General features: G+C 41.3%; 1 protein-coding gene across 1 annotated transcript; it reads left to right on the forward strand.

Annotated features, from left to right (window-relative positions):
* Positions 1-3,594: 3,594 nt before the first annotated feature.
* On the forward strand, positions 3,595-12,884 carry stc1.S (stanniocalcin 1 S homeolog). The gene is given in 4 exon segments (NM_001094883.1): positions 3,595-3,739; positions 7,811-7,953; positions 9,466-9,677; positions 11,731-12,884. Coding segments are annotated over 4 exon segments (756 nt in total). The 5' UTR covers positions 3,595-3,609; the 3' UTR covers positions 12,002-12,884.
* Positions 12,885-13,460: the final 576 nt, after the last annotated feature.

The raw sequence follows: 13,460 nt of genomic DNA on the forward strand, positions 1-13,460 counted from the left end.
CAGGGATGACACTGGCACAGTTGCTGAACTACAACGCCCAGATATACACTTTTGTTTTTTGATAGAGCAAAACAAATGGATCAAATGTGATCTTTTGCAACAACCTCAATGGAATGGTTTTGTTTTCCTAAAATCTTTCAGTATGATTAAAATACAACCCTCACCCTCACCTGTTGTCAAACTACAGCTGCCAGCATGCCATATGAGCCAGTGGCAGTTTCTGACAGCTAGAAGCTGATTTCACTGCAGGGCATTGATAATATTCATTATTCTCATAACCCTTCTATGTTCAAAGCCAAAATCCCAAGGCACGGAGTTACAAACACAGAACAGCTCCTGGGAGGTCCCTCCTGTGGTTGGAAATCAGATTGTTTCATTTTAGGCCACTTTCTACTTCCCCCAACCGCAAGGTGAAGGTCGCATTTCTCAAAAGAAAATGTGTTTATAGACTTTAATTTCAACCCAGTGAAGAGAGTGTTCTCAGCCCACCCTGCAAGAAGATGAAAGACGCATTTCGGCATTGCTTTATTATAGAAGAGTTCATGCACTTATGCTGGCTGATGACTTTCACTGAGGGGGGGATGAATGAGTGGTGGATTCCAGGAACAGCTTCCCAGCAGATGTGGTAGAGACAAATATAATTACTGGTTAACTGAATATTAAAGTTTATAAAGTCAAAAATGTTGCAATATATTAGTGGAAGCATAAGCCTGCCGGGAAAGTCTTCCCACCTCATGAGAAAATAATTTGTGCTGAGAGCCAGTGATACAGCACTGCCACACAGGGAGGGTCACTTATTTCCCGCTTCGGCCGTAGGTATAAATGGCAGGATTCATTTCCCAAATTCCCATTGAATCTGTTAGTTCCACTCCATTAAACAGAATGTGGAAAATCAATTGAATATTTATAAGGTATTTCTGAGTGACAGTAGATCTGCCAGTGAGTAATATGTGCTAGTGATGGGGGGTACAGTAAGAATACTCAGCAGTGGGTGTTTGCATGAACTCAGGTGTGCCACGCTGGGGCCTGAGCAAACACTGGGAATACAAAATAGGGTGGTGATCTGGTATAACAATACTTTGGTAGGCACGCCCAACATGAATTCTCCTAGCCTTTGACTCAAAGAGGCTGCAGGGGCACAGGTAAACACTGGGAATACAAAATGGGAGTGGGGTTATCCATGATAGCAAAGCTTAGGCAGGCACACCCAACCCGAATACTACTAGCCTTTGACTTAAAGGGGTTGTACTATAGGTAAGCATTTCTTACATTTGCTAAGAGCTGTAACACCTATTTGGGCTGCATAGCACACAAATAGTTAAACTGTCCAGCTAGCAGTAGAAGCATGGGTTACACGCGACTTCACACAACAGGGTCAGGGCCTTCGCCATGTGGAAGTGTTCCCTTTATGGTGTAGTGCAACTACATCCCCCCAGGCTACTGTGCATACAACAAAAGATGGGCGCCAGGAGGTTCTTGCAGTAAAACAAACGGTTTATTTAACTATGCACGAGGCAAGTGACCACAGGTTTAGTACTCACACAGGAGCTGAGGCAATAGCACATTTCTCACACAGAGCTGCAGGCATTAGGCATTTCTCACAGAGGAAAGGTCTCCATTAGGCATTTGCAGTATTTACACACATTCCCTCCTGGAAGTTGTCAGGAAAGCAGCTTCTACCCTTACAGTCCCTCTTCACTGAGGTCCCTGACTGGAGGCAACACATAAAGCCTCTGGGAAGCTACTCCCTTACTGCAAATCCTCGTTGGAGCTTCAGCTGCTCTTTCTCTCTTACCTCTCTGCCTTTCTCTCCTAGAGAGACTATGACAAGTCTGCCCTAGTGTAACTATTCCTCATTCACGGGGTTACCTGGTCCCCGACTTCTTCTCCAAAGCACATGGGCCTTTCTGGGCCTAGTTGTACCCAGGCTCTCCTGAGCACACCCAGCTGGATCACCATCCACAGGCCAAAGAGGAAGTGGCCACTCCCTACACACACTATATAGCAGTGTAGCAGGGGAGTGTCATTCTCTCCTGGCAGATCACTCTAAGAAAAAGGTGGGGGCCTTAAAGCTGCAGGGCAGATTACCCAGTAGGGGTCCCTACAGAGCTATGAAGGTTTCAGCTGCTATAGTATATGCCAAAGTATTCAGAATGAATCTGTTGCACATAAACAGTGATTTTTTAATTGATGATACACAAATGGAAAATACAGAGGTAATAGAACTTATAGCTATATTACATATACGCATACAGAGAGACAGAGAGACTGTACCTACAGATACAGAGATATCTATGTTTTAGAGAGAGAGAGAGAGAGAGAGAGAGAGAGAGAGAGAGAGAGACAGACAGACAGACAGACAGACAGACAAAGGTTGACAGGCACATAAAAGACAGGCAAAAAGATAGACAGATATAGATAAGCTCAAAATATAGAGAAGAGAAGATAGCGAAAGAGAAGTAAAGATACAGTATCTAGAATGATTGATATTGAGACTGGACATACAGAGATATCTATGTTGTAGAAATAGACAATCCATAAGTAGAGATAGAAATTGAATAAAGATGTACACACAGTAGATGTTACTGTAGATGGATAGGTAGGTAGACTGATAGATAAATAATAGAAAGATATACAAGGAAATAGACAGATAAATAGACAGACAGGCAAATATAGATATGATCATGAGACACGGACAAGTAGAGATTGACAGACAAATAGATATACAGACAGACATGCAGAGACAGATATTGCTATAGACAAATATTATATATATTATGCATATATATACTGCGCCGTGTAGTTCCTTTCGAGTGGAGGGGGTCGGTGGGGCCGGGCTGCACGTCCCGCGCCAGGGCCCGTCCCCCTCTAGTTACGTTACTGGATAGATAGATAGATAGACAGACAGACAGACAGATAGATGATAGATAGATAGATGATATTAGCAGGTATTGCTATAGACAAAATGTATATATTTTATGCATATATATGTGTGTGAAGATATTGAGATGCTGTTAAATATATATATATAATAGTAATATAACTGTAAATACAGATAGAGAGTATACAGAGAGTATGATGTATAAATAGATAAATCTTGACAGATATCTGAGCAGGTGGAAATACTGATAAGGCAGAAAATAAATGCTATAAAGAAGAGAACTGAATGAAGATGTTGATATTGAGCATCCTCCTTGTTTCCAGTCTCAGTATTACAGAGTAGGAGAAGACTCGGCGGCTCAGTGACACACACATACTGTATGTATATAATATATATAGAAGTGTATGACATTGGCAGCAGGGGGGCAGCTCCGTGTGCCCAAACTAAGCAGTTACCTGCCTGAGCAGAGGCACCCGGCACACAAGAGGTTAATGGTGCCACCCTGTTCCCGAGTGCAAATGAGCGCGCCCAACCAGCTGGTCCTAATGGCTGGGAAATGTTCTGGTGAGGACTCCGGATATTTTAATGAATGATCATGGGCTTTGATTGGTTGCGCGAAAGCCGCTTCTCATTGGCTGCCGATGCCGGCACTTGATAAATCGGGTGCATAAAAGCCGGGAGACGTGACCCAGCATCCTGCACACTGGCTCCGAGCAGATTCCCACACAATGAACCACGTGACCGCGCTCCTCTTGCTCCCGGTGCTGCTGATCAGTGTCAGTGCCGGCTCCTATGATACCGACCCCAATGACTCACAGCTGGGCGGCAGGAAGGGCAGGCTGGCATCCCACAGCTCAGGTGAGACAGGAGGGCACACACATATGGGCACACAGTGCTGGGGGAGGGGACGTGACTGACAACTGGGGGGAATTCCTTTTGGTGCCGGCAATTTCTAATTTTGACCATAAAAAGTGCCAACAGCCCTTATATACAGGGGAGTGGTACCCACCCTCATCCATTACACTTATCCCCAAATGCATGCCAGTCATTCTATTTTATATATATAAATATATAAATATGCTTATATCTGCTCATATATGCCTATAAATATATATTCCGCATATTTGGTTTTATATACAGAATATATATATATATTCACATAGTTTATCTGTCGTTATATATTCTCTCTTCTATTCGGGCTCTACCTTCTTCCAAAAAATCATTAAATATATTCTCAATCTTTAACTTTTGCCTTATTCCCAATAGTATATCGTGTATAAATATAAATATATATATATATATATATATATATATATATATATATATATATATATATACTGTATACAGGCTCGAAAGAAGCTCACACTCTCAGGTCTTATAGAGGCAAAAAAGTGTATTAAGCAAAAATTTAAACTAACGTTTCGGCTAAGACAATAGCCTTTATCAAGGCTTTATAAAGGCTATTGTCTTAGCCGAAACATTAGTTTCTATTTTTGCTTTATACACTTTTTTGCCTCTATAAGACCTGAGTGCGAGGTTCTATCGATCCTGTACATGGTTTTTATAGCTTTGCACCCAGGCAATCTACACTCCCAGACAATATATGTGCAAAAACCGCTGGCCTGGTGCACACAGATCACTGGTCAATGCCCAGGTGCTGGTACATAGATTTGTACAATCAATAAAGCATAAAAAGGTCCGCACTCATGGGTCTTGTGTTGTAAAAAAAAAGCGTTAGTGTTTATTCAACGTTTCGGAGCCGAAACATTGAGTAAACACTAAAGCTTTTTTTTTACAACACAAGACCCATGAGTGCGGACCTCTTTATGCTTTATTTATATATATATATATATATATATATATATATATATATATATATATCTTTTATTATATATGAGCACTGTCTCATTGCCAAGAGTGCACCATATATATATAATCTACAGTCTGGTCATTCATATATATATATATATATATATAATCTACAGTCTGGTCATTTCCCTATGGGACCAGACTGTAAATTATATCCTTATAAACGGCGCGTTCTGACGCCAGAACGCGCCGTTTAGAACTTAACGTGTCAGCAGTAGTCACTGCCGCATTCACCCTACAGCTTTTCCTCCTGCGTGTGTGCCTCGCTTCTGCCTTCACCCTGCGAGTCTGCGCGCTCTCTCACGCCTCCTATTAAGGTCTTGCTGCCTTTCCTTACCTCTAGCTTCTCCTTTAGTCTCCCACCCTCTGCTGCTTGCTCCCTCAGTGTTCCCCCTCCGTGTCTAGTCTCGCTGCGTCTGTTTCTCTGTTCTGCTCCCAATCCTCTTTCCGTCTCAGCCACTCTGCCCCTCCCACACCTTGTTACTCTTTGCTCCTGATCCTTCTGCGCTCCGTCTGCCTGTCACTCGCTGTTCCACTCCCCCTCCTTCTCCAATCACGCTATCATGCTGTAGAAGCAGACAAATTATGAGATAATCTGCATTTTTTCAGATCCCTGTGTGCCCTTAGATGAAGGATTCTGTTCCAATTACACCTTGGTTTGGTAAATTTACTGTCAATATAAACATGCCATTGGTGAGCACAAACAAATCTGTTTTTCCCTCTGCCCCTCCCACACCCTGAAACTCTTACTTCTTGTTCTGCTGCTGCTCCGAACCTTCCAGGTATCAAACTACAGTTTTCCCTCCCACCCAGGTTCCTCTCCAGTCTTGTGTGTCATCAATCTCCTCTCTCTCTCCCACTCTCTGTTCATCTCTGCTGTTGGCCTCCCACCTGCATCTTCCACCCTTCATGCCTTTACCCTTCTGTCACTTATTAAAGGGGTGGTTCACCTTAAAATTAACTTTTAGTATTTTATAGAATTACTAATTCTAAGCAAGTTTTCAATTGGTCTTCATTATTTATTCTTTAAAGTTTTTATATTATTTTCCTCTGACTCCTTCCAGCTTTCAGATGGGGGTCACTGACCCCATCTAAAAAGCAAATTCTCTGCAAATGCTATAGATTTATTGTTATTGTTACTTACTACTCATCTTTGTATTCAGGCCCCTCCTATTCATATTTCAGTCTCTTATTCAAATCAATGCCTGGTTGCTAGGGTAATTTGGACCCTAGCAACCAGATTGCTAAACTGCACACTAACGAGTTGCTGAATAAAAAGCTAAATAACAAAAACCACAAATAATAAAAAATGAAAACCAATTGAAAATTGTCTCAGAATATCACTCTCTACATCATACTAACAGTTAATTTAAAGCTGAACAACCCCTTTAACCTACAGCAATATGAGATCACAGATCACAGGAGAAGAATCACGCAAAAATACCTCAGAGGTTACAAATGGGCTACAGGGAGACACAATATTAAAATGAAAAACCACAAGGGAAACAAAGTGTGGCATTGGGTAGACCAATATAGAGCAGAGGCAGAGAACTCCTTGAAACGCTGCTTTTATATGGTCACGTAACTCCTCGGTGACTTCTAATATCTTTATAAATTACAGTAGGGGGTGCATTATCCACTATATATGTATATATGTATATATATATATATATATATATATATATATATATATATATATATATATATATATATATATATATGTGTGTGTGTGTATATATATATATATATATATATATATATATATATATATATATATATATATATACTGTATATATATACTGTATATATATACTGTATATATATGGATTAAATTCATTATTTCTATGAATGGAAGAGTGACTGCAGCAGCTCAGGTCCTAGCTCTAGCTGCCTATGGAAGGTAGTCTAGGACAGGGAGTGGTGGATTCCAGGCACTAATAATCTCCCCTGTGCTTGCCTATGCACATTTGTTCATCTCCTACAGTCTCTCCAGCAGCAGGGTTAATAGTGAATGCCCGGAATATTGCAAAGTTGTCAGCATTTGGTGGAAAAAAACTTTTTTTTACTGCTGGGTTTGTGTGCGACGTGAGGTTGGCTCTGAGTGGACACAGTGTACCACCAGCAGCATTCAAGGCATGCCTAATGTGTTGGATCTGTATTCTAGCCATAAAGAAATGTGGCAGTGCTACTTTGCTGAAAGTCTGCCTGTTGCACCAAGCTGGGGCAATTGTTAGGCAGTAAATGGTTTAAAACAGATATTACTGGGCCCCACAGCAAATTATTTTTGAAACCCCCAAAATGTCTAGAGGTTGATAATTTTTTGAAATATTTATTAAAATTCTATATTAATTAGAGCCTCGTGGGGCCCCTATACCTCCTGGGTCCCCCTGCAGCTGCTGGGTCTGCTCCCTCTGTAGTTACATCCCTAGTTTAAAAGCCCCCATCCTGGCCACAAACTTCAAACGATCACCTGCTGTAATTGCATTGGATGGTCCTATCAGGCTGAGCCACGGGACTGGTGCTTATTTGTGGTTGTGCTTATTCATTTGTGGTCTGGCCATGCAAGGCTTTAGGCATGTAGGTGACTGTGAGATGCTATAGAGACATATTACACAGCATGCATTTGTGCAGGGGGATGGGGCCCCTAAACTGATCTGGTAACAGCTGTATTTTATGCATGGGAAACCCTAAACTTCTGCCTCTCACAGCTGATGGGATTAGGTGGCCGGTGTAGAGCTGCACAACTCAGGCCTCTGCATGTGCCCTTCCTATAGACACTTTCAGTCTGTTGTTTAACTTAAACCCACTGTACATGTCCTGACATCTGTATTTGTACCATGAGACTTTCTGGCCCCCTCGGCTTCAATAATCCATGTTGGTCTGGGTAACATCCCCAGAGGAGTAAAAATATCATATTGTAGGTGTAGGCCTTTTAAACAACCCTTACCATACAAATACAGCAATTGAAATTGCCAGATACCAGTGAGATAAAGTGTTCTTGCCCCTCCCCCCAATCATTCCTGGCATATACATAAATTAAACATGTATATTTTATTACAGTGGAGGTGGTTCGCTGCCTGAATGGAGCATTGCAAGTGGGCTGCGGAGCCTTCGCCTGCCTGGAGAACTCCACCTGCGACACAGACGGGATGTACGACATCTGCAAGGCCTTCCTATATAGTGCTGCCAAGTTTGATACTCAGGTACCATGGTTGGCATGAACAATGGGGGGTTGGGGGCACCTGCTATGTAATAATGAATAAATGTAACATTATAGTAAATCTCATGAAGCTTTAGATCAATTGTCATTTACTTGCAGATATTTGGTCATTCAACTGACAATGAAGCTCTATACACAAATAGCACACTGGGCAATGCCCATAACTCCAGCTTCAAACCTCAATTGATGTTTAGTTGTTAGGACTTAATAATTCACATTATCTAACCCTCTTGCCTTTATCGGCCATTGACATGCTGGTAGTTAAAGTTTAACAACATCTCTAGCATATTGTTTGCCTAGCCATGTTAATGGAGCTGAGATGGGTTTGTGCACCCTGAATTATTTAATGAACAGTCCTATGGTAAAGTCTCCAGTTCCCATTGTGCAAACAATACCTGGGTGGCCTCCTAAATGCATTACACTGATTAGTCTTCCCACAAGTCCATTACTGGGTCCTAGAGCACACAGAATTCTTTACTCTCGGGATGTTATAGAAGAGTTATATATTTTACTCTGTAGTGGTAACTCATAGTAGTAGTAACTCATAGTAGTAATAACTCATAGCAACCAATCAGAATGTTCATTTATTTAGCTTGATCAGTTGAACTACTTGCTGATTGGTTGCTGTGGGTTACAACTTTCTTAATTGGTATCAAACCACTCACCAGTTGCTGCCTTTTCACTTCTTTTTCCCATGCAGTAGGTTTTAGTGAGAAATGAAGCTTTCTCCCTTAGGGTGCGGCATATATTACATGTACTAAAACATGCAAAGATTCACAGGTATGCATAGAAGGGAGATCTATCAATGCCAGCGTGAATGAGTGGGAGCAGATGTACTGAACAATAAGTCTAATATTAGTGCAAACAAATCTAATTGTTGCCTGTTATTGAAAGCGCTGGCTAGGTGTGAGTGGGAAAATGGCAACCTTTCAGCTGCTCCATACTCAGTTATGCCAGGGAGTACCAGAGCAATAGGCTTTAAAATATATTCTGTGGGGAAGCGCATATTCTCACGGTGCAGAATATCTAGATATTTGTGTGTTCAGTAAAAAGTGCAAAAACACATCCACCATGTCAGTATGGTAACCCCACTAATAAAGGTAACAAGGGAGAATACATACTCACCAGATTTAAGAGGTGTAGAAGCCAAACACAGTTAGTTTAATCTTCACAACCTTGGATAAAACAAAGATAGGAATGGCATATAGTGAAGTATAGCTTTTTAATTGTTGATGAAAGAGCTCCCAACTGGGAATACTCCCAAGAATCGAAATTAAAGCAGCATTGAACAAATGTTCCGTCTAAGTTTGCAATATTAATTAGTACCAGAGCAATACTTCTGGTGTGCCTCAGTACAAACATATTGGCCATGCCTACGGCAAATCATATACTGTAACTAATAGGGGCATTAGGGTGAGGACGTGTTGCTTGGCTGGGAACTGAGCAATTTGGTGCAATGGCCTCTCGTAAAGGTAGTTTTGCATTCCTCCCTTAGGGCAAGGTGTTTGTGAAGGAGAGCCTAAAGTGTATAGCCAATGGGATCACATCCAAGGTGTTCCTGTCCATCAGGAGGTGCTCCAGCCTACAAAGGATGATCTCTGAAGTGCAGCAGGACTGTTACACTAAGCTGGACATCTGCACTGTGGCGCAGTACAACCCCAATGCCATCACCGAGGTGGTGCAACTCCCTCAGCACTTCTCTAACAGGTCAGTCTCATCCTTGCCTTGTCCATGTTGATATATAGGTATGGAAAACCCTTATAAAGAAAGCTGCCCTTAATAAATAATTCCCATTAACTCCAGAAACCAGACTGTAGGTTTCTTTTAGAGACTGCAGGCTGAAACCACAACAAATTTTTTTTACTGTAGCTGCCATAGTGCACACTAAACACGTAAACCCCAAGTATTTTGGGTGTGTCGCCCCTATCCAAGCCCCACTGTTTGGAAAAAGAATTAGTGACTCAGCTGGAGCCGCAGTATTGAGTTGAATGACGTAACTGGTTCTTTTGCAATTTTTCCATTGTGATTTTTAGCAGGTTTCCTATTTGCCTTCTGGGAAAGAAATGACACAAAGAGCTTGTCATAACATCCTATTTGCTCATCTGAGCTATTGGCATGGATTACAGTATCATATATATATATATTATGTTACGCAAGGCTTGGGCTGTACATCCGCCAATGTCACTGCATGCTTTTCCATTCCCAGAGACAAAGATTGCCGATTTCCAACATTATTCATATGGTATTTCTCATACATAACCATTTTATTCATTATGTGTGAGTTAACAGGGAATGACCTAACAAGCTGCAGCCTCAGATTTATTGTCTGATAGGAAGGAGCATGCTGCTTTTTTCCCTAATTTGTCCACTGGAGGGCAGCAATTATTAGAGTAATTATTATAGCCCATGGATGAGGTTTCATAGTGTTCATTCCTGCTCCCAGAATCATAGGTAACTTAAAAATGCATTTAGATAAACGGTGCTCATGTTTTACTGAGGCTTCTTAAGAAAATAAACCTACCTAGAGTAATCGAGAAAACAAAGGTTAGCCATCTCTGCCTTATATTGCCTTAAATTCTGATGACATTATCCTGTTGTTCAGTGCACTTTTATACTTGTTACCACTGTGCATATGCATTTATCTTCTTTTAGGGCTTCTTTTGTTTTCATGTCTTTCTCTCTTGCTTCATCCACCTTTTTCTTCTCTTCATTGTACCTCTTATATGTCACCCAAAAACATGTTACGATCTACCCTTTTGTCTTTCTCCCTAATTTCACTTTTCACTTTTCTTCTGTTACACATTTTCTTTCTTTTACCTCCATCGCTTCTATTGTTGCCTTCTTTACCCAGCACCTTCTTTCTTATTTCCCTTCTCTCCCTACTGTTACCCAGTGGCTCTTCTTGTTTTGTTTTCTTTCCCACTTTTTCCTTTTATTTTATTTTATCCTCTTTATTTCTCTGCTCTCCTCCCTCTCATTCCTTTACTATTTCTCATTTGCTTCTGTTCTTTAGCGTTTACTCTTCCATTTTCCTTTACCATTTATCTCACTCTCCTATTCCTCTCTTACCTTTTGTACTGCATTTATATATGTACTCCCCTTATCTATCTTTCCATTGTAAGGGTTGTGGCAGACGGGGAGATTAGTTGCCCAGCGACAAATCTTCTCTACTGAGGACGACTAATCTTCCCAAATTACTTCCCGCCGCACGAGGAAACTTCTGGCGACTTCAGAAATCTGAAGCGATTTGTATGCCATCCCGTTGGCGATTCGTATTCTTGCTGGCGGGAAGGAATTTCAGGGACATTAGTCACCTGCATTAGAGAAGATTTGTCACTGGGCAACTAATCTCCCTGTCTGCCACCACCCTTCTCCTTTTCTCCTACCTTCCCTTTCTTCCGTTGTCTTTTTTTTTATCCTCTTCCATTGCCAGTTGGATTAGCTTAATATTATTAATATAAAGCTAATAGCAAACAGGGGCTGATATTTGCGTTCAGAAAAGACCATCAATCAGCCCCGATGCTTGCCTTAGCCTATCCTTGTGACTGCACCTGGAGCCATTTTGTCAGCCCCAGTGCAAACACACAGCAGATTTTGGTGCCGAAGTGCAAATTTGTTTCATCGCCAAAATCTGCTCCGTGTGCCTGCACTTGGGCCGACGCTGTGGTTCCAGGTGCAGTGACAAGGGTAGGCTGAGGCAAGCATAGAGGCACCATGATACCTGTACATGACTTTATGTTGATTCCTTTTACTGATGCAGATATTATAACACTCTGCTGCGAAACCTATTGGACTGTGATGAAGAAACTGTCTCCGCTGTGAAGAGCAGTCTGATGGAACAGATCGGACCCAATCTAGCCAACCTCTTCCAGGTTCTGCAAGGTGACAAGTGCTCCCAGATCCAGCCCCGAATGGACTTTAACCGTAAGAGAAATATTGAGCCCCAGAAGCTGCGCATATACCTCCGTAATCTCCGTGGAGAAAGCTCAGGGCTTGTCACTGACACCCAAGGGTCTACAGAAGATGACTAGCATCGCTGGAGGAGAAAGCCAGGATTGGAAGGCTTTAGAAGTAGAAAATTCCCCTCACTGGATGTAAATTAAGTTTTAAATCCAATTGTAGGCCCCTGTTAGCCGAGTATTTGAGTAAATATAGTATACATATATATTTATAAATTATGTATCTCTCCGCAGATGCCTTTTATTCCATGATGCTCAGGCAACTGTGCATGGAAAGCACTTACAGTTTAATTCCTACAACTTTCTCATTATTACTGACATAACCACTTTTGCAGGTGAATTTTAAACACACTGGGCAGGGCCTAGGCAAATCAGTTATTTGACTCCGTAATGACTTAAGGGAATTGTTAAAGGTACACACTGGGCAGGGCCTGGGTAATTCAGTTATTTTCAGTAGTTATTTATTCTATAAAAGTATATTACGATAAGGTTCAGGCGGCTGGCACACAGGGCATATTCTTTAAAAAGGTATTTCAGTAGTTGGAGAAACTCCCAAATTCACCACTGCCACCTCCCAAGTGGTGGATTTGGACAACATGGCCCTACAAAAAAGATCCTTGATTTTAAGACTCTTGTTAAGAATGTGGGTCATATTAGCCACCTTCCTGTCACTGTCACTGATGCATGAAAACCTAGGGTTTGGCGTTAAAGGCGTTTAAAGTGTTTTAGTCCCCAAAATAAAACTTGTGCCATTAACCTATAGGCCATAACATAAATTATTTTTCATAATGGATGCCTGACAGCTGTTGAGTTGCATTCCTGGATTAGAGCCATTTAAGTGGCTAAATGCTACTGAAAATAATAAGGACATTACAGTGGGAGCATGGGTTGGTGAACTTAAATAGTTTCATTGTTCAGTAAGCAAACACTCCAGAAATAAATTATATATTTATTATTCTGCACTCGCCAATCAGTTATTTCACAAACAAAGATGCTCATCAGGGGATTTTAATAATGACTGCCTGATACTTATAGGTGTCTTTATTTTAGAACGGAAGGGTGGCTGTGGCTTAATGATGTGTTATGTAGTGTGTGTAATGAACACCAGAGCTGGGCTTTATTGGTCAAACAGAAATAGAAGACATATTATGTGAATGCGGCGAATGCCATGCTACCATTACTTAATTGTAACTTCTGCAATATAAAAAAAGTATAAAGTTCCATATAGTTGGTGGTGCACAATTCTGACAAACTGGAGTTCAGGGTATCAAAAATGTATGCAGCCCAGCCAGAGGCAACAATCTGAAAACTGGTGTTTATCCGAAAGCTATCCATGCACAATGTCATTCTCTTATTTGGCAATCACCCCAGAAGTAGTAGAGACCCTTCTGATGAAGACAGCATCAATGTTGCAATGTGGTCCTCATCAGAGAGCATCAGACAGTATTTTACTAGTCTGCCCATTAAAAATGGTGCCTGATGCCAATGTTATTCATAGGAAAGGAAGAGAATAAGGTGGCAACCCTACACC

The sequence above is a fragment of the Xenopus laevis genome, chromosome 3S (genome assembly GCF_017654675.1).
Source record: "Xenopus laevis strain J_2021 chromosome 3S, Xenopus_laevis_v10.1, whole genome shotgun sequence".
In the NCBI taxonomy this organism is placed as follows: domain Eukaryota; kingdom Metazoa; phylum Chordata; class Amphibia; order Anura; family Pipidae; genus Xenopus; species Xenopus laevis.